Source organism: Caretta caretta, chromosome 25 (genome assembly GCF_965140235.1).
Source record: "Caretta caretta isolate rCarCar2 chromosome 25, rCarCar1.hap1, whole genome shotgun sequence".
In the NCBI taxonomy this organism is placed as follows: Eukaryota; Metazoa; Chordata; order Testudines; family Cheloniidae; genus Caretta; species Caretta caretta.
The window spans coordinates 15402410-15421596 of record NC_134230.1 but is presented as its reverse complement, the minus strand read 5'-3'; the positions used below and the strand labels follow the sequence as shown (position 1 = coordinate 15421596).

Sequence of the window (19187 nt, the reverse complement as noted above, 5' to 3'; positions counted from 1 at the left end):
CCTCATGTCTATTTGGTACATTGATCTCTACAGAAAGGGAAGGGGCTCAAACTAACTCAAAAGCAACGTTGAGAGGCTCCAGCAAGCTCTGAAGCGAGCCTATTGTTGCAGGGAGTAAGCATGTGGAGTGGGAGGGGTGGAAGAAAACTGAAGAGGTCCCCAGGACTTCATCAAGGGGGCAGGGGAAGAATGCTCGGTGCAGACAGGCAGGAGCATTTCCTGCACAGAGAGCTTATCTGCTTTAGCCGTCACCCAATAGGCGGCACACAGCTGCCAGCCACTGGAAACAGAAGGCAGCAGGGGAGAGATGCCAGAGAGGACAAGGGGAGCAAAGAAAATAGGCTGCTAACCAAAAACAAATCTTCTGAGGCCAGGGGGCGACGGCGCCCCTGTTGCCTGAAAGTAGCAGAAAGAGAGAGAGGCAGGAGATTTCCAAGAGCAAGGACAGGGCAGATCATCAAAAGGGAAAAAAGGCAACTAAGCTAGGGCACAGGTTTAGCCGTTTTCCAAGCCACATGTTTCAGAGCACAAGCAATTTGCACCAGGACTCAGGAAGAAAATGCCACACCCGCCACACCGGAGTTCAATACCAAGGGCACTAGAGAGGCTTATCGCCTGTCTCAGAAGCATCCAGCCGTTATTTTAGATCCAGCTGGCATCAGACTGGACGCCAGTCGAGATGGGCCAGTGGGTTTGCTCCAGTTGAGCAATTTCCATGCTCCCATGAGAGGGGCTGCTTTTCTGAGTTAGCATTTGCCGACTAAAATGCCACGTATAGATCTGGACATCACTCACCAGCACATGTGAGCATGACACGAGACATGCGTCAGTCACTAGCTCCAAGCCTTAGACAATCGCCACATTAGTCTCAGCAGCGTAGCCAAGATGCCAGCTGCACTGAGAGCAATCTCGAGCTTAGGCCTTACTAACGGTTTCTGAAGCTATTACAGCTGATTAATGCTTTGCAAAATACAGGGAAATAAACTTATTTCATAATCAGTATGGAGCCAGAGAAGTTAAAATCATCTCCAGATTACTTGAATGGTCGGGGTCAGCAACATCCTAGAAAGGAAGATAAATAGGGGCTGTTCGAAACAATGGGCAAAATCATCTCCTCAAAATGCATTAAAAGCTTCAATCTATACAGATAGCACCACCTACTGAACAACTATGGAAATGCAGCTGAGAACAGTATGCTTAGGCCCCTAAAAATGTCAGGCTGATTTGGGAGTTTGGAACTAGAACCTTCAGGCCCTGAGAGTGGCAAAAAGGTGAACAATCCATCACGTAAGAGATTCAAGTTTGTTTTGTAGTCATCTCTTGCAGCAGACGACCTATCCACACCACAGACATAACCAAGTCTGGGAACCTGGTTACAACACAGTGGGGCCCCATGACATGGTTACAATTTGTAGCATAGATGACCACAATTGTGAAGTGCTCCGGAAGGTTGTTAAGAGTCCATCTAACTACAAATTGCAACAGTGTTGGAACCAGGTCAGAGGGGAACAGTGTTGTAAGCCAGTCTTCCGGCTCTGCTGTATTTGTAGCGTGGGCAGGCTTGCAGTGCTCAACCACTAACCCACTCATGCTTTCCTTCTAGGCTACTTCTGGGGCTTGCGCCAGAGGAGTGCAGGTGTCCAAGTGTGATCAGAGTCATGTCTGGGGTTCAATCACTGTTATTCTGCACCTTTCTTATCACTGACTACTATCAGTGCCTTTTATATGGTAAGACAGAAGAGAACACAATAAGCCCATCCTATGGAGTGAGTGGTGTCCTGAGTGGTAGCACCCAGAGCCAGACCAGTGCTAGCCCCATGCCACGCTGCTCCTAAGCGGACACCACCGATTCAGCTGCTATATTAACATGTAACTGCTCTCCATGTTGGCATTCTATTTTATGCAGGAGCAAAAATATCAACGATCATCTCAACCCTCAAAAGAAGAGGTTACACTCACCTTGTGCAGTAACTGTGGTTCTTCAAGATATGTCCCCCTATGGGTGCCCCATTTCAGGTGCACATCTGCCCTTGATCAGAGATTTTCTGTTAGCAGTGTCCGTTGGGCCTGCGCGTGGGCTCTAGACAACCTTGTGGCACACGCCAAGGGGCTACTGAATGGCATGGACTCACTGCCCTCCGCTCCTTCTCTATCCAAACGTCCAACAAAACACAGTCCAAAACAGAGGGGATGGAGGGTGAGCAGTGGAGCACCCACAGAGGGACACATCTCAAAAGAGCCAGTTACTGACCTCTTCTACTAGTCCCTGTGGGTGCTCCACTTCAGGTGACTCCCAAGCAATGTCTCCCACAGGGAGGAGGCGGCTTTGGAATGGAGTCTAAGACTGAAGACAGTACAGCAGCACCAAGTGCTGCATCAGATCTGACGGCATGGACTGAGGCAGAGTGTTTAGAAAAAGTATATGCTGAGGCCCACAGAGTAGCTCTGCACATCTAAGACACTGGAATGTTCTTGACTAGAGCTGTGGCAGCTGCCTGTGATCTGGTAGAGGGCTATTATCCTTCTGGGGGAGCGGAGCACCAGCTACACCATAGCAAGCAATGGTGCACCCAGAGCTCCAACTCGGAAGTCTCCGAGTAGAGATCATGGATCCCGGGGATCTCTCTGTGATGGAGACAAACAGTCTAGTCGATTTCCAAAATTGTTTGGTCCTATCTACAGAAAAGGCCAATGACCATGGTACATCTAATGTGCGAACGGAGGTCTCACATGGAGATTGATGTGGTTGGGAGATAAACACTGGTAGATGAATGGGCTGTTTAAGATGAAAATCCGACAGCACTTTAGCTAAGAATTTTGGCTGAGGCTGTAAGGAGACCTCGTCCTTGAAAAATACAGTGAATGGGGGTGCCATCCAGGCAAGCTGACGTGATAGGTATTTGAAAGGCCGCCGTCACAGATAAATGAAGCAAGGAGCAAGTTGCTACAGGTTCAGATGGAGGTCCCAGGTGTGGAGGTTCCCTTAACAAGTCTAGAGGACAGAGTGAGCAAATATTGAAAACCCTTCTAGTGGGGGATGATATGCTAGTATCACAGCCAGATTAACCTTAACAGACTAATTAATACAGTGTGTTCTTCAAATCCAACAAGTAATTCAAGACGGCGGAGAGTGAAGAACTCTAGATAGCCTTGATGTGAGGCACTAGTTTGCACAGAGCGCATGTGCGGGCCAAAACAGACACTGTTAACCGAAAATCTCCGACCAAGGGCTCAAGAGGCACATGCGCACCTGACGTGGGGCACCCACGGGGGCACTACTCAAAGAACATTCTTGCATCAAATGGTTGGAGCAGTGGGACTAGGACTCCCGAGTTCTGCTCCTAGCTCTGCCACTGACTTGCTGCGAGAGTGTGGGCATATTGCTTTGCCTCAGCTCCCCCACCATTATTCCTGTTTCCTGAAGGGGAAACAGACCCAGAGAGGCAAAGGGACTTGCTCACATTCACACAGCTAGTCAGTGGCAGAAGTGAGAAGATTAAAAAGCTTTGCACAAAGCAGAGATACTCCCCACAACAGAAGGTCAAAGTATTAATCTCAGAATTATTTTACGTAGAAGCAGTGCTTTAAGAGCAGGAATACCCCACAAGTCAGTGGATTTGAAGCCCGCACACATGACTACTCTTTAAAGACAAAAAGTAAGTTGATTCCCTCCGTTACTTTATTTGTTCTACAGCAGTGCCAAGAACCCCCAAATGAGATCAGAGCCCATTGTGCAAGATGCTGGACACACAATAAGAGACCATCTGTGCCCCACAAAGCTTACAGTCTAAACAGATGACAAAGGGTGGGAGGGGAAACAGAAGCTCACAGAAGGCAAATGACTTGCTCAAGCTCAACCAGCAGGTCAGTGTCAGAGTTGGGAATGGAACCCTGGTCTCCTATGTCCCAGTCAAATCTCCTATACACTGAACAGCGCTACCTCTGCCTGGTCTCTATCATGGGAAGCTCAGCTGATGACTATACTGCTCACAAAGTTCTTCCAAAAAGCTGAGCTGCAGAGGGAAGAGCAGACTCGCTCTTCAGGCCTGTATGCTGAGCTTTTTAAGTGCACCAAGCAGACCCTAGAGGAGTCTCCCTCCGTCAAGAGCACAGCAGGATGCAGCTCCTTAGAATTAGTGCACTTAATACCAGTTGAAGCATTTCATATGGCAAGCCACGAAAGACAGTATTATTAACGCCCTGTCTCAGGCTCCAAGGGAGGAAGTTCAGAGCAGACGCTGAAAAGAAAGTGAAAGCAGAAGCTGTGCCCCCAATGGGCACCATTATGCTTATGTCTTGCTTTATAAGGCTTGGGCAAGGATCTTAACTGAATGTGCTTGCTTCAGAAAAACTAGCATTACAGCGCTGATGCTGCTTTAAATCCACCCTTTGGGGGGTTTGCCCTCCAGGCTTTAAAATCTCTCGAAAGCACATGAAATTGGAGCCATAGTATATGACTTGTTTCTATAAAGGAGATACTTGCAGCTCATTTCATAGGATTAGTCTACAGCACCACAGAACATTCAAAGCCTAATCTTAAACTCTGAAAGGGGCAAAGGCTGATAAACAGACTTCTCTACATTCATAGAATGCTTTGAGTGAGGCAGTTCTCCATCGGTACTAAGCCTGCTGGGTATTTGTTACAGCCACAGTTTTACCCCTTTTCATTCAGGTCATTTGAAAGAGACGCTCACCTCTAAGTAGGTCCGAGAGCGGAGGACCACAATCCTCTGGAATCGTGTAGTCCCCTTTCCCGATGTTTTCAAATAACTTATAGATATTATCCCCCTCAAAGGGATAGAGACCCGTTGTAATGTTGTATCTGTAAATGCAGAAAGAACAGTGTGAGGACAAATATATGAAACAGGTTCTAGTTCTGCAACAAGCAGATAAATCAGGAAAACTGGACGACAGATGCGGACTCAAATGCTTTCCAACTCCTCTCTTGACACCACTTTCTGACAGAAACTTCACACACATACACGTGAACCAGAAACTTACCAAGCTATTTCTCCTACAAGCTGGAAAGGAAAAGACTTTAAGCAAATACTTGTGAGGTGCTCAGATACTGCAAGGCTACGAGCCCCAAACACACCTGGACAGACAGGGATTGAGAAATGCCTGGTATGCAGCTACAGGCAGAGAGACTGGCTCAATTTCTCCAGCACTCTGGGCATTTGCTCCTGGATGTACCCACCATTCAAAAGGGAGTGGGAGCCCTAAATGCTCACATAGCACCCCCAGCTGCAGGTCCCAGAACAACACTGTGCCCGAAGCAAGTCACCCATGGAAGCAGAACACAGTCACTCAGACGCTGAAGAATCCCACAGGTGGCAGAAGGGAGTGCAGGGCTACATTAACACTAGTCCATCATCAGGGCTCCTACTAGCCAGAACAAATCTGAACTAGGATTTTTTTTTTTTTGGAACGGGAGTAAAGATTTATCCAGGGTTCCTGCGCAGGTACTTACAACGTGACCCCTGCTGACCAGATGTCCACTTTAAAGCCTGAAAAGGTATCGAGGCCATTGGCAATTTCTGGCGGCTGGAATGCTGGCGACCCTTGGCTCGTTCTGCACGTATCGTCCTCTGCAAACGGATGCAATGCCTGCGGCAAGAGACAGACATTTGAGTGACTCTCACACAATCACAAACTCTTCAGAGATCAAGGATAATATCCACGATAAAAGCTTTACCCTTGTGAGACTCCAGGCGAGTCTTTGTCCATCTTGTGGGTCCAACTACAATAGACCACCGATAGTATTATACATTACAAGCAGAGCTGGTGGGGTCTCCTATAGTTAAGATGTGCTCTTTGACTAGAAAGTGTTGGCATATTTTCAGTTGCTTATAACTTTGCCCCACTGACTGTTTGGACCGAAGTTTTTTATGCTGTTTTTTTTTCCCAGTCTGATTTTTTAAGTTTCAGGTAAAAGAGTTTAACCATTTCAAAGAATGAGATCAGGGAAAAATACATTTTTTTGCCCATGTTAAAAAGGTTCTTACAACTCTTTTGTTGAGAAACTCTAGTACCTAGATGCTTGGACTTTGGCCTTGAAATTGAATGTTAGAGTCACGGATGTGCCTTTTGCTGTCCCTGTGAAAAGTCATCTAAACTCAGCCCAGTTATCAGACTCTAAAAATCTCAGTTTTCACCTGGTCTAATGTGGAAAACTTAGTATAAAATCACGTAATTAAAGTCGATTGTAACTACAGGTGAATGAATAATGCATAGCACAAGGGGTTGAACTAAAGTGGCACAGGCAACCTCAGTTCTGGAATTTCTTAACTTTTGAGTGCTTGACTTTTGCAACCTTGAAGTTCTTTTGATGTAGCTTTTTTGGACACACACGCTTGTGTCCCTCCAAGTCTCCAGTGTATATGTTTACAGCTGGTACACTACAGACAGAGACGGGAATGGGGTTCACAAGCCATTCTCACATACCTCTGCCACTCCTAAATCGGATATTTTTAGTGTCCCATTGGTTGTTAGCAGGAGGTTCCCCGGTTTTATATCCTTGTGGACAATCCCTTGGCTGTGCAAGTATTCTAAGCCATCTATGAGCTGGCAAAAGTACCTAGAAAAAGTCAGAGGGGGAAAAAAAAAGATAAGTGATTCAAGTGACTGAAGCTCCATAAGAGCTATTGCCAATATGCATAGTGAGGAACACAGGTTGGGCCAACATTAGCCTTTGCTGCTGGGAAACTAGAGATTAGGTCCATTGTATGTTTAGCACAGAAGCGACTACCTGCTGCAGTTAGGCATCAGGACACTCCCACCTCCCCCACTTGGGACACCGAACTGTTCTAGATCAAAGCTCTCTTCCTATTCTGTATATTGTTGCAAGTCCACATGACGGGCAGCATAGTACAGTTTGCAAGAATTCTTTTTTTACTTCGCGGCAGCTCAGCAGGTGTTTAAAACATGCACAGTTCCACGTGGTGCAAGCCGTGCTGGACTCCTACCTTCCTTACAATAACTCTTAGCAACTAGCGCTCTGTAGACATTACAGGTTGCACCTCATGCGGTCTCAAAGTGAGACACAGTTGCGTTCCTTGCCCTTTTATGTAGCGGGTTATCCAAAGCAGGGCGCACAAGCAGTTGTCCTTTGATCGGACATTCACAGATATAAAGTGACAGAGCCTATTCACCTTTGCTGCAGGGGTACACTGTGGAAAATGCACATCCAACCTCTGCAGGAACTCTGACCGGTAAGTGCTGCACCGAGGCAGTCTACTTCTGCATCTAACCACAAACCTGAAGTGGCTTCTCTCAACACATTGCCAATTTGTTTAAAGTCAAGGTACGGGGCAGAATTACTCGCTGGAAGCTACAAGATTTGGTAGAAGCAGAACGAGAAAGAAAGGGAAGTATAGGATTGACTGTTAGGAGAACCCTTAGGAGAGCTTAGGGCAACTAAATTCATTTCAACCCCTACTTCGCCCCATAGCTAAAGGTGCAGCAGCACCTGGCAAGCTGCAGAGGAGCACTAAATACCCTTTAAGTATTAAGGTTTCTTCAGCTGTGAGCTTCAAGGGAGCATGGAGTCTTAGTGTGCCGTTACCAAAATACACAAAACAAGACTGGGTACTAGACAGATTAAGCATCAGCAAAGATCTGTAATTTCTTCTCTGGTATTTAACTCTACATCTCCCTTCTCAGTTCACAAGAGGTCAGTCTCATCAGTAAAATGCCTCAATTTCCCTCATCTTTGGCTGAACAGCTCCAAAGGGCTTTCCTTTTTGTCCCCTTCCATTTACCATACTTGCCTGAGAGGAAAGGATTTCACTTAGATTCTAAATGCCCCACTCAGGTTGTGCAGGGCAGGATATTTGGAGTCACACTGCTGATGCTCTCCATTTTCTGTCATATTCACTTACCATGCCCTCCCAGTAAAACAAAATCACCATGGAACACCAGTAAGATACATTTTACCTGCTGCAAAATCTGGATCTAACTTAACAGCAAGTTTCACGTTTACTTCTGTGCCAATTGATTAGCGATGGGACTTTTATTTCCCTTCTCCAAACTGGAATCTCATTTTCAGAGGAAAACCTGATCACACCAGAAAGTGTTCTGAAGGAATCGACCTCTGTCAAGCCACAGAGTTGCAGCAGGGAGTTCCACAAGGTGCAGCTCAACAGCACCCAGCAGGGCCTCAACTGTCTCTTTGTAGCTGCTAAGGCACATGCTAGGCAGAGTTTCAGAAAGAGGATTAAGGAGGCATCTCAGGCTGCTGAGGCACCAAAAAAAAACACAATAGAAAAAAAGCTTTTGCATCCCAGAACCTTCCCCCCCACTCCACCCCACCCATCAGCTTTTAATTTTCTCCATGGATGGTACCTGATGTACTCTTTGCTCATAACAAATTTTGCTTTAAAGTGCAGCCAGCAGCCTAAGTGACAGAGCAGAAGAACCTCCACTTGAATTCAAGAGCCAGAGCAAAGGTGGGAGAGATTGATGGACACAATGTGGGTTAAGAACTGAAGCTGCACTTACCCGTGAGCCTGAAAGACTGGAAACCTTTTTTCTGGGACACTGTCAAGCATCTCCTGCATCCCGCACACACAATATTCCATCACCATATACGTGAAGGCAGAGTTAAGGAAGCACAGAGGTTAAATGCTCACCCAGGCAAGCACTGTGTTATCACCACAGTTCCAATTCTGTGCTGCTGGAGAGCAGCAGTACAGGCAGTAACCTTGCATGGTATGTGCACGGGTCATTATGCCACAAAGCCCATGTTTTGTTGGGCCCTCCCATTCTGCCTTCGTTAGGACAGCGTTTAAAAGGATGCATGGGTCCAATTTTGAAGCTGGGGAAAGGATTCCCTCATTTTGCCGCTTGCCTGTTTAAAGGGAAGGCTCACGGTGGCGGTGGCTCCATGCAGCAGTAACTTTCCTTAGTTAGGTCTTGCGGCATTCCCAAAGGAATGACCTCCCTTGCATTTCCCTCCAGTTCTGATCCTATGGAAGAGGAGGTGTCATCATCTAACCCTAATATTGGTGGCTATGTCTGATTTTTGCCTCTCTCTTTTGAGACCAGCACTTTTGATGGGGCCCATGGTTCCTAGAGCACCTTTGGCCATTCTGAAAGAGATAGCTGGACTCATATTAAAAGACACAGGATTTGGGTGGGGGGGGGGTGGCATTGTTTTAGGAAGAAACCAAGCATTCTTGCTTTCACTTTATGGCTTTTGTCCAAACCCAATAGAGACAGGGAACTCAGAAACAGGGCTGAGAAATTTTTTCCAGAGTCAAGGTCTGGGTTTCCGTGGGGTGATCTTCCGTGGGGTGATCTGCTCCTTTGATCTCCAGGTCCGGGCACTCACAGGCCAGGGCTGGGGGAAGAGAAGGCTAATACTTGCCAGAGCTCCTCTTCAGCAATTTTTGTCCAGAATGGCAAATCCCAGGGAATCAATGAGAACTGTGATAAGGAAGGGGCAGGCAGGTTGGTGATGGCCTTAGAGAGGAACTGCCCTTACACCATTGTTTTGTGTGCTCCCCACTGTACAGGGAGAAGGGCACTATCCAGCTAGCTCAGCTTTCCCTAGCTCAGGAAAGGGGGGCCATGGCTGTCTATTCTTGTGCTGGGCAGATCTCACTCTCGAACACAAGCTGCAGGATGAGCATGTTCTCTACCAGCCTACTAGCCATGCTAGGGTCAAGCAGGACACGTGCTGCTGCAGTGCTCATGAGGAAAAAAGCCAAGAATCAAGTGGCTCAGCCCCAAAAGCCAGCCAACCAGTGTCACAGATCCAGGCTAATTAAAGCCCAACATACACCAGAAATGTCACATTGAAGGTGTTGGTTTAGAAAAGTTTTTGATCCAAAGACCAGGATGCTCTGCAATGAAGAGGTCTGTCCACCCTGTCTGCAGCTGCGGAGGCAGAACAAAACTGGCAGGTCTTCACCTGAAGATGTGTATCCCTAAAGCAGCGAATGACAGATCTAAAATCCACCAGCAGGCTGAAGTCTCATTGCAAACATTGTGGACTTCACTATGCTGAAGAAGTTAGAGATCCCAGGACACCTTTCAGGAGGCTAGGAGTGGTTATTCCCAATGCCCTGGACAATACTCCCTCTTGAAGTAGCAGTGTATTAAAGTCAGCCATGCAACGAAGCGTGGTATTCTTCAGTTCCTGTCCCAAATTTACAGGGTATTGCCGTGTGCTGTTTAAAAGCGGCAGCTTATTACCACAGAGGCAGTAGCATTTCCAGGGTGGGGAAAAGCTGCTTTGGGAGCCTCTGGATACTAAAACGTCAGGTGTTATAAAGTGGCTTTTGCCACCCAGACACTTTGGCATTTGTTCCCCTCTCCAGAACAAGCTTTGCATTTGTGAGGTACCTAGCGGGTAAACAACTGAAGCAACTTGGCTGCCAAAAGCAACAGTCGCCATTTTTTTCTCCTCCCACGGGACTCTCGGGCAAACAGAAAACCCTGCAGGCACTCGCATTAAACCCACGGGTAGCCTGAGACATCGGGTAGCTATGGAAGGGCACAGCATCTTTGGGATGCAGACAAGGGAGCAACGTAACTCTGGGAACAGGGTCTCTAGGAGTGCGGAGCATTAGTCTCACCATTTTAATCACTCCTGGCAGATACCTTTTCAGCCTAGGACAAAAAAACAAGTTGCTGATCTCCACAGATGCTGTGACAACTGTTCCAGGGCTACCGACAGCCACAGTTTTAAACGGGATCCTCATGAAGAAGTTGCACTTCTGTAGCACTTTCCATCCTAGGCTCTCAAAGCACTTTGAAAGCCTATGAAATCAGCAATACTGCATATCTCATTCAGGGCTTTTTTCCAGAGCGGGAAACTGAGGTAAAGAAGATATGTGACTGACCCTAGGTCTCACAGCAAATCAGGGGCAGAAGTGGGAATAGAAACCAGATCTCTCAAATCTCACTCACTTGTTCTAACCACCGAGGGAGCAACCGGGCTGGTTGCATCAAAGAAGGGAATAAGTGGGAAGACAGCAACTTTCCCACCTTCAAACAAGTAATGCTAAAGCTAGCTCCTACTTCATGGGAGTCTCCCAGAGTGAACGCCAGCTATTGTTCCTTTCTAGAAAGAACAATCCGCTTCCAGTTTTAACTAGCTGCCAGACTGTGCCTTCTTCCCTGCCCTTATCTGGAGCTGATCCTTCTCTAGCTGACTAACTAGATTAGAACCTAGACATCATCCAGGCTGGAAGGTTTTACTGAGTATATTGATTACAGGCAACCATGAAAAGGCTGAAGCTCTCATTTCTTCCAGTCAATAGGGCTCTCCTCCCACACACAATTGCATTTATTGATAACAGAAGCCATCAGGAGAGGGTGCCAGCCGGGAGTTTGCTTATTAAATTGGGTTTATTTTCTGCTTGGATGAGGCTCTCCATTCATCTCCAGTGCGGCCCTCCCGTCAACAGCAGATCTGCTCAATGGCCTGTTAACTGCCAAAGCCCTTTTTTTTTTTTTTTTTAAATCGATTTATCATAGCTTTCCTGGTACCACAATCAATGAAGCCTGTGACCAGCCAAGCAACTTGTTAAACACTGCATTGCCAAACGTAAGCATTTCACTACCACCACCTTAGTGACCCCAAAGGTGGGTGACACTGGCAAAGCCATGGTGGAGCAGAGGTTCAAAATAGGTCTCTCTGCTGCTCTTCTGGAAACTCACTTTTCAATGGCGAAACCTTTTGCTTCCAGAGCCAAAGATGGTCTTTTATAATGGCGGGAGGGAAGTGGGGGAGGAGAGAGGAGACGCACCAAGAGTTATTCAAATTCTAAACTAAAAAAAAAAAAAAAAAAAAAGGGCGATTCTGATGGACAATGTTTGTAGGCAACACATCTAACTTAAATCATTCCCCTCCCTGCTATCCAGTTCCCCAAAGCCTCAAAATCCACGATGAGGCTTTGTTCACATGAGCTGAGCCATTGCCACGTTCAGACAGTTCGTGCTAGAACAATTTCCTTGACCTGCAAGAGTCCCCCCTCTGACTGCAGTCAGAGAGCCATGCTAGCAACAGCCATGGATACAATGCGACTATGACCCTGGTCTACACTTAAAAATTAGATCAGCCTAGCTAGGTCGCTCAGGGCTGCGAAAAATTCTGCCCTTTGACCACGTAAGTTAGGTCAACCTAACCCCCGATGTATTCGCAGCTAGGTCAATGAAAGAATTCTTCCACTGACCTACCTACTGTCTCTTGGAGATGTGGATTAACTACATTGTCAGAGAAAACCCTCCCACCAGTGTAGGAAGCATCTACACTGCATTGTGCAGCTACGCTACTATACCATTTGTAAAGCAGACCTAGCGGACCTGTCACAATGCTAGTTCCCTTGTGGACAGGGCCTTAGCAGGTCTTGCTATAAAACATGGACCTTTGGAGGCTGTCTACACTGGGGAAATTTTCTAACTGGTTTTAAAATTAGTTCAGCTACTTATCTGGTTAGTTCACAGTAAAATCCTAAGTAGACATAAGGCACATGTACTGTTTACTGCAAGGCATCTAGGAGAGGTTAGCACTATACCCCCATCCATGGCTGACCTTACTTAGTTTATGTGCCAGTAAAACAAAAGTGCCTTCTCTCCACTATGTTTTCACAGTGGGATAGCTAACCCATGTTCGTTATCACGTGATAAACACATGTCTCCACTGAAAAAGGCATAACCTTAGATAACTTCTCCAGTGTAAAGACCCCTCCTGCAACATGAAACTTTGCCCAATGGCTGCCCTCGCTTTGTCTCTCAATGTAGCTGTTTACACATGGAAAGTAAGCAGGCTTGGGAATAAACTCAGAAGCCTCACGGGAATTTAGAAATGGGAGAAAAGCAAATCCAGTGGACTGAACAAAAATAAGGCAGCCGGAGCTTGGAAATTAAACAGTCAATTCCAGTGTTACCCAAGAGCACAGTGCTGGTGGAGAGAGGTGTTCAAAGATTATTAGGGTACAGAGAAGAAGGAAAGCAAAGGTGGGGGGGAGAAATCACCCTCTCTGGCTTTGCTTATTGACACAAGCATTTCTGAATGACAGCTATGAGCTGTCATCACCATTTACAAACACATGATGTCTCCCTTGGGCTCTTTTTCCCTTCTCATTCGGAATTTCAGCTTATTAAATTAAATGGCAGCTTTCTGTGGACAGTAATTGAATTATCCAGAAGTAACTGACTAAAAAGATCAAAATAAGGGCAAAAGTTGTGATGCAGTTTTTAATACTGATGACTTGGTTGCAAAGGCTTCGATCTAATTAAGTGCCGGATTAAATTAGCTGGTCACTGATGTACTGTAAAGGGAGCACTCCGTATTTAGACGCCATTATTGAAAATAAATGCAACTATTTAACATGGAAAACAACAATGGTTCGACTCAATAAGGTCAAATTGGTTTAAGCCAAAAGGCACTTTGCTGGAGTGTAACAGCCTCATTAGGAACTGTCTGGCTGCTCACTTTGGTTTAGTCTCCTTTTCAAAGTAAAAGAGCAGAGTATTTAATTAATTTCTTAACGTTTGTGCAGAGCTTTGAGGATGCAGCAGGCCATGGAAGTGCCAAATATCATTTTGATGTCTTGGTGTTTCTCTTCAGAAATCACAACCCAAGGCTCGGTTTCAAAACCATAATGGTTTGGTCTGGAAAAGTCACGCTGCATATTCCGTGGGAGTGATGCGTTTCCCATCTCTCAGGTCTATCATCAGGTTTAGGCTGTCTAAAGCCATGTCTACACTGCACACCTTACAGCGGCACAGCTGTGACGCTAAGGTACGCGGTGTAGCTGCTCTTTGTTGGCAAGAAAGAGCTGTCCTACCAACATAATAAAACCATCTCCAAACAGGAGTGGTAGCTTGGTTGGCGGAAGAGCATCTCCCGCAGATAAAGTGCTGTCCACACCGGTACTTTTTGACGGTAAAACTTTTGTTAGTCGGGGGGTGTTTTTTTCACACCCGACTGACAAAAGTGCAGGGTAGACATAGCCTAAAGCAGCGTCAAGGGACATTCAAGGGATCTGGAAAAAACACAAGGTGGCTTTAGTCAGTCTGGAAGCTAGTTCTGACCCGTTAAGAACAACAAGCAGCAGACTGCCTCTAGAGAAGGACTCCAGAATTCAGTAGTACACACTCCTGCACAAGGAAGGCAGAAGTGCTGGCAGGCATCCGTACTCCAGAGAACAACTGGATGGTTTAAAAAAAGGAAAGAACACCACACCTGAGGCCATGAGGGAACAGCATTACAAAAAGGAAATTACTCCATTTTGCTGCACACACAGTGTGGGATCTGTTTACAAAGAGGAAGGCACTGTTAGCTAGTAGTAAGGGCAGGAGGTTGGGAACCAAGACACCTAGGTTCTATTTCCAGCTCTGATTTACTGTGTGACCGACAACAAGTTCCAGTCTTTGTGCCCCATCTATAGACAGTTCTTCTACTTGACAGGAAATGTGGAGAACTTGAGGAAATGTGCTTGGATGGAAAGTGCTACCGAGATGCAGAATGTTTGTTAACACTAGTGAATAATTTCAAGCCCAGGAAATACTAAAATGGGTGTTAACCAACTAAAGCAGAATCCTTTAGAGACACAGAACATCAAATCTATGAGAATTTAGAACTGTCACAATCTAAGTAACAAGCATTAAAACCTTCATATCAACACCTGAGTGAAAATCAAAAGGATATATTTTCTGCTTCTCTTCGTTATATAATACATCTACCAGCTGGATGACATTTTTGTGTCGTAATCGTCGCAGGAGCTGAATTTCCCTGGAGGAAGAAAGAAAAAAAATAAGAGTAGAATTGCTTCAATTGTAAAGTAGTTTTAGACCATGCTAATCCCAGCTGCTTCACCCAAGATTAGCGATAAATTCTGTTTGACTGACAGAGCTTTGAGCTTGTTTTTGGGGTTTGTTAACCCAGGGTTAGAACCTAAAAATACTTGTGTTAGTTGACTACAATCAAAGGCAGGCATCCTTTTCAAATTACTGCTGCCTGGCCACTCAATACTCCTGGTATAGGCATTCTGGTTCACCAGTGCACAAAAGCAGAACTATACCAGGGAACAACTGCAGCTGCCCTGGTGCACCAAAATCCAGAAACTCCACAGGGAACCAAGCTCCAAAGCCTAGTGTAGTGGCTGGACCTGGCTTGGCATGATCAATAACAGAATCCTGTTTAGCAGTAAATACTATAGAAAAACAGTCAGTTGCAGATATATGCTGCTTTCTTCTACATTTAGATAGCAGCACAGTCACTCGTTAGAAGCTGGGAACCCAGGTTCCAGCCCCACCTTTGGTTGTTTTTCAAAATACAGATACTCACCACTACCACCAGAAATGTTGCACCACATTGCCCATCTCATGCAAGAAGAGCCACATTATATACTCCTGACCACCCCTAGTGCCATACTTCCTCCACAAACCTTGGAGAGGAACTAAACCGAAGCCTGGGGGAACACCACAAGTAATACTTTGAAGAGCTGGCCCTGCCCAGTACCTACATATTCCAAAACTTTCAGTTACAAGTCAAACGACAGATTCAATTCTGACAGACATCTAGCTTTCTTTGAAGATGTAAAAGAAAACTGTAGTAATGCAACTTCACCCTGCTACTCGGTTTACAGGATTGATAAGACAGGTGCTTCTAGGGAGAGAATTCTGATCCGAGGAGGGGCACCCTCAAGATAAATCCTAGGTTTAAAATAAGCTTGTGTTGAGAACACCTGAGTTCATTAAAACAGACTATTGGTTTTTTTAAATCTCATTTACTTTCACCATCTATTGTTATGTACCAACTTTCAATTTCCACACACAGAGTCCAGATTTTGGTCTAGGTAACTCCTGCACTCTGTAAAGCTGTAGCAAAGTGAAAAAAAGTTAACTCGCTTAGGCAGGCTCATGCGCAAGGATAGAGATCAGTGTGACTGTGGGCAAGACACTCCACCTGTTGGGCTTCAGTTACCCCCCCTCTGAAAGACAAAGATAATACTTTAGAGTGCTTTAACATTTACAGACAGCATTTTACACACAGAGCACTCTAAGTATTTGCATTGTTTCTAGGCAGTTTCTGTTGCATCACATGCACTAGTCCAAAGCTGTTGCGTTTCCTCCCAACACAGCAAGAGGATGTTTAATTGAGAGTAAGGAAATGGTGGAATTGTTCACAAGATTCAGCCGTGCTGGCACACAGTGTTGGGATGAACTACAGCATCTGTCAACCTAAAGCTCATTTTTCATTGCAACTTTCTTTCCAGGGTCGATCTGGTTGCCAGGTTATCCATCAAGTTTGGCTAGGCTTATTTCACTCAATGTTTTACAGAGGAAGACTGGGGGCAGGTCTCCTCCCCATTTGTCAAGCAAGGAACAGCAGAGCAACTGCAAGCTCAACAACAGGAAGAGCAATCTAATGCTATGTCACCCCACATAGGAAGTGGATCAGAGGGTTCCATTGGCATGTCATCCTAGATAGAACACTGCTTGCTAGCAAAGGAAGACACTGCACAGGGACATCCAGGCCCTGCAGACTGCTTGCCTTTACAGGATATGTCTTTCTCCAACCAGTGACTACAGATGGACTCTGCATCCTTTCCAATCAATAGTTCAGGGTAGAAGTCACAAAACTACCCTGAATTCTATAATATGCAGGAAGCAGCTTCATGGAGTTTTTCCCAGATCAAGCACTCTAGCAAGAGACACTAGAAGGCTAGAATTCACAGCTGGCCTCTGTGTCTGTGCCCCAGAGATGGACCATGAGTTTTACATAACATCTACCAAGCTGTTTGGATGCCCAGTTCTAATAAACCTTTTCTCTCTGCACGTCATGATTCTGAATGTATGAACACCATCTGTGGTTACATGAGCTAGAATAAAATTGCTAGGGCTATCAGTGCATTCATTAGCAGCAAGAGAAGCAAGAAATAGGACTGTACTGTGTCACAACACAGGGTAACACTCGATATTTAGGTGCATTACTCCTTTTGATACATTCTACCTCAGGCACTGCAAAAAAAGGGATAATAGACCAGATACACCATCATTCTGTTTCAGGGGGACAATTCTTATGTTCCTCATTTAAGGGAGCTTCAACTTGAAATCAAGTGTTTTCCAAAAGGAGTTAAAAAACCAATTCCAAGTACTACACCTTACCTTAATTCCTATGGTCAACTGCTGTTTTATAGCCACTTCTAAGACTACTCCTTCCTTGTTCATCATGCTCACAAGGCTTCCACAAAACACAGGAAACTAATCAACTGACTCTGCATGATTTCAGGCAGATGCCAAAAATCAACTAAAGAAATTCAGAGTCATAAAATTTAATGCCAGAAAGGACCAATTAGATCATCTGGTCTGACCTCCTATCTAACACAAGATCAAACTGGAGTAAGATATTTTCCCCTCTAATATATATGAGAGAGAGAGAGAGACGGAACAGCTACGATCACTAACAGTGAATCAAACAAAATTTAAAAATGCAAGGATGACTATTGAGTGTTCCATAAGGTGTCCTGACAAAACAAGAATACTTCATTAGACAGTTAAACAGTAAAGAGTGCAATATGAGGTTAATAAGTTTGCAATTAAACATTCTATACTTCAGACAAAGGTGTCAGCACCTGCACAACACCCTTCTCAGTCACTGCCGATGGGTACCCACATGCACTGAATACATGGGGATGGGGAAGGGACAAGGACTTGTTACTTCAACTCAAGCTTTTCTTGGTTACTATTCCATATGAGAATTAATTAAGGAATGTTAATTATGCAAAGAGAAAGCTTACACATGCTACCGCTCTTCCTGGAGTGGTTATTCAAGGAGATGCACCCTTGATTACCTGTGTGTGTATAAAGGAAATCTATAGTTTTCCTGCATTACCGTAATCCATTCCTCATCTCCCGCATTGCTTTAACACAGGAGAGTTAGCTATCAATGGTGCCTTGAGACTGAGCAACATCATCACTGTCCAAGTGCATTACATATCACACCGCACATTGGATCCATAGCCATAAAAGGGAAGACAGACATCTCAGAGACTGCGAGGGGAGTGGTGAATCACAACATCATTGCAGCAGCCCAGCAAGAGTTGTTTAGTGTTCAGCTTGTTCCCGAGGTCTCCACTGGACTAGAACCACATCCTTCACCTTTTACTATCTATGTACTAAAACTGCAGATGCAAGAATTAGGTACAGGGGGATCATGCTGAATAAAAATCCAAATTCCTCTTATGCAACAGAAAACTATCTAGGCAGCTCCATAGTAACCTCTGCTGAAGTGACCATTTGTTCCAAATTAATGCCAAACATGCACATGGATTTAAAGTGTTTGCAAAAAATATTGCATTTTAATGGGACACTGGTATCTCAAGCCCTAATTTTAGTTTCCGAAGACAAAGTTTTTTTAAAAAAAAACATAAAATGGTTAAGTTTTTTTAAAGTACATTTGTTTCCATTCAGACATCCCCCCATAGCATTTGCAGTCCACACAAGGAAACTATTGTGTTAACACAGGAGGGCCTGAAAAGTGAAGCCAACTAGAAACAGAGTGAATCTGAGTGGCTTATTTTCAATAGCCACAGCAAGCGAAGCATAACAGAAGATATTTACATAAAAAAAAATCTTACATATGTGGGAAATTTTTTTTAGAAGTCTTAAAAAACACAGGGCAAGAAGACTGCATTCAAATACAGTTTTCACAAGCTACAGGGTTAGACAGGAAGTAGACCTTTTAGCCTCAGGTAGAATCTGACACTCCCTTTTAATCAAAATATTCTCCCCACGTTAGAACATAATCCATGTGGCTGGGCTTTTGTACGCCAATCACACATTTAAAAAAAAAAAAAAAACCAACATAATGAGGAAGGCAAATACAGCTTAAAGTGCTTGGGTTCCTTTTATGTTGCAGAGTTATAGTAATGTATGTGCCAAGTTCTTATTACAAGCAATATGCTAAGAGAGCAAATGCACAACAGCCAGAGGCTTTAGGTGCTGCAGAACTATCTGCAGAGGACGGCTAGACATTTCTTAGAAGTGGGAGATAAGCCACCCCCTCTCCACAGCGGTAGCACCAGCAAAATAACCTTGGGTGCCTCCCCTGCCCTCTTATCCAGTGGATACTAGTTAGAGATAGAATCATGGGACTGCCTAAATGACTCCCTCCACCCATTTCCAGCCCTGTTCTGTCTTTTGCTCCCTAAAACCAGGGGGGGGGGGGG

At 45.1% G+C, this 19187-nt stretch overlaps 1 protein-coding gene across 1 annotated transcript in view; it reads right to left on the bottom strand.

The window, feature by feature from the left end:
* STK11 (serine/threonine kinase 11) overlaps positions 1 to 19187 on the bottom strand; it is a 73470-nt gene that overhangs the window by 34103 nt on the left and 20180 nt on the right. The window contains exons 2-6 of the mRNA XM_048830518.2: positions 14663 to 14746; positions 8500 to 8589; positions 6445 to 6577; positions 5471 to 5607; positions 4695 to 4822 (exon numbers count right to left, since the gene is read on the bottom strand). Of these exons, the coding sequence (XP_048686475.1) occupies positions 4695 to 4822; positions 5471 to 5607; positions 6445 to 6577; positions 8500 to 8589; positions 14663 to 14746 (572 nt within the window). The remainder of the gene's footprint in view (positions 1 to 4694; positions 4823 to 5470; positions 5608 to 6444; positions 6578 to 8499; positions 8590 to 14662; positions 14747 to 19187) is intronic.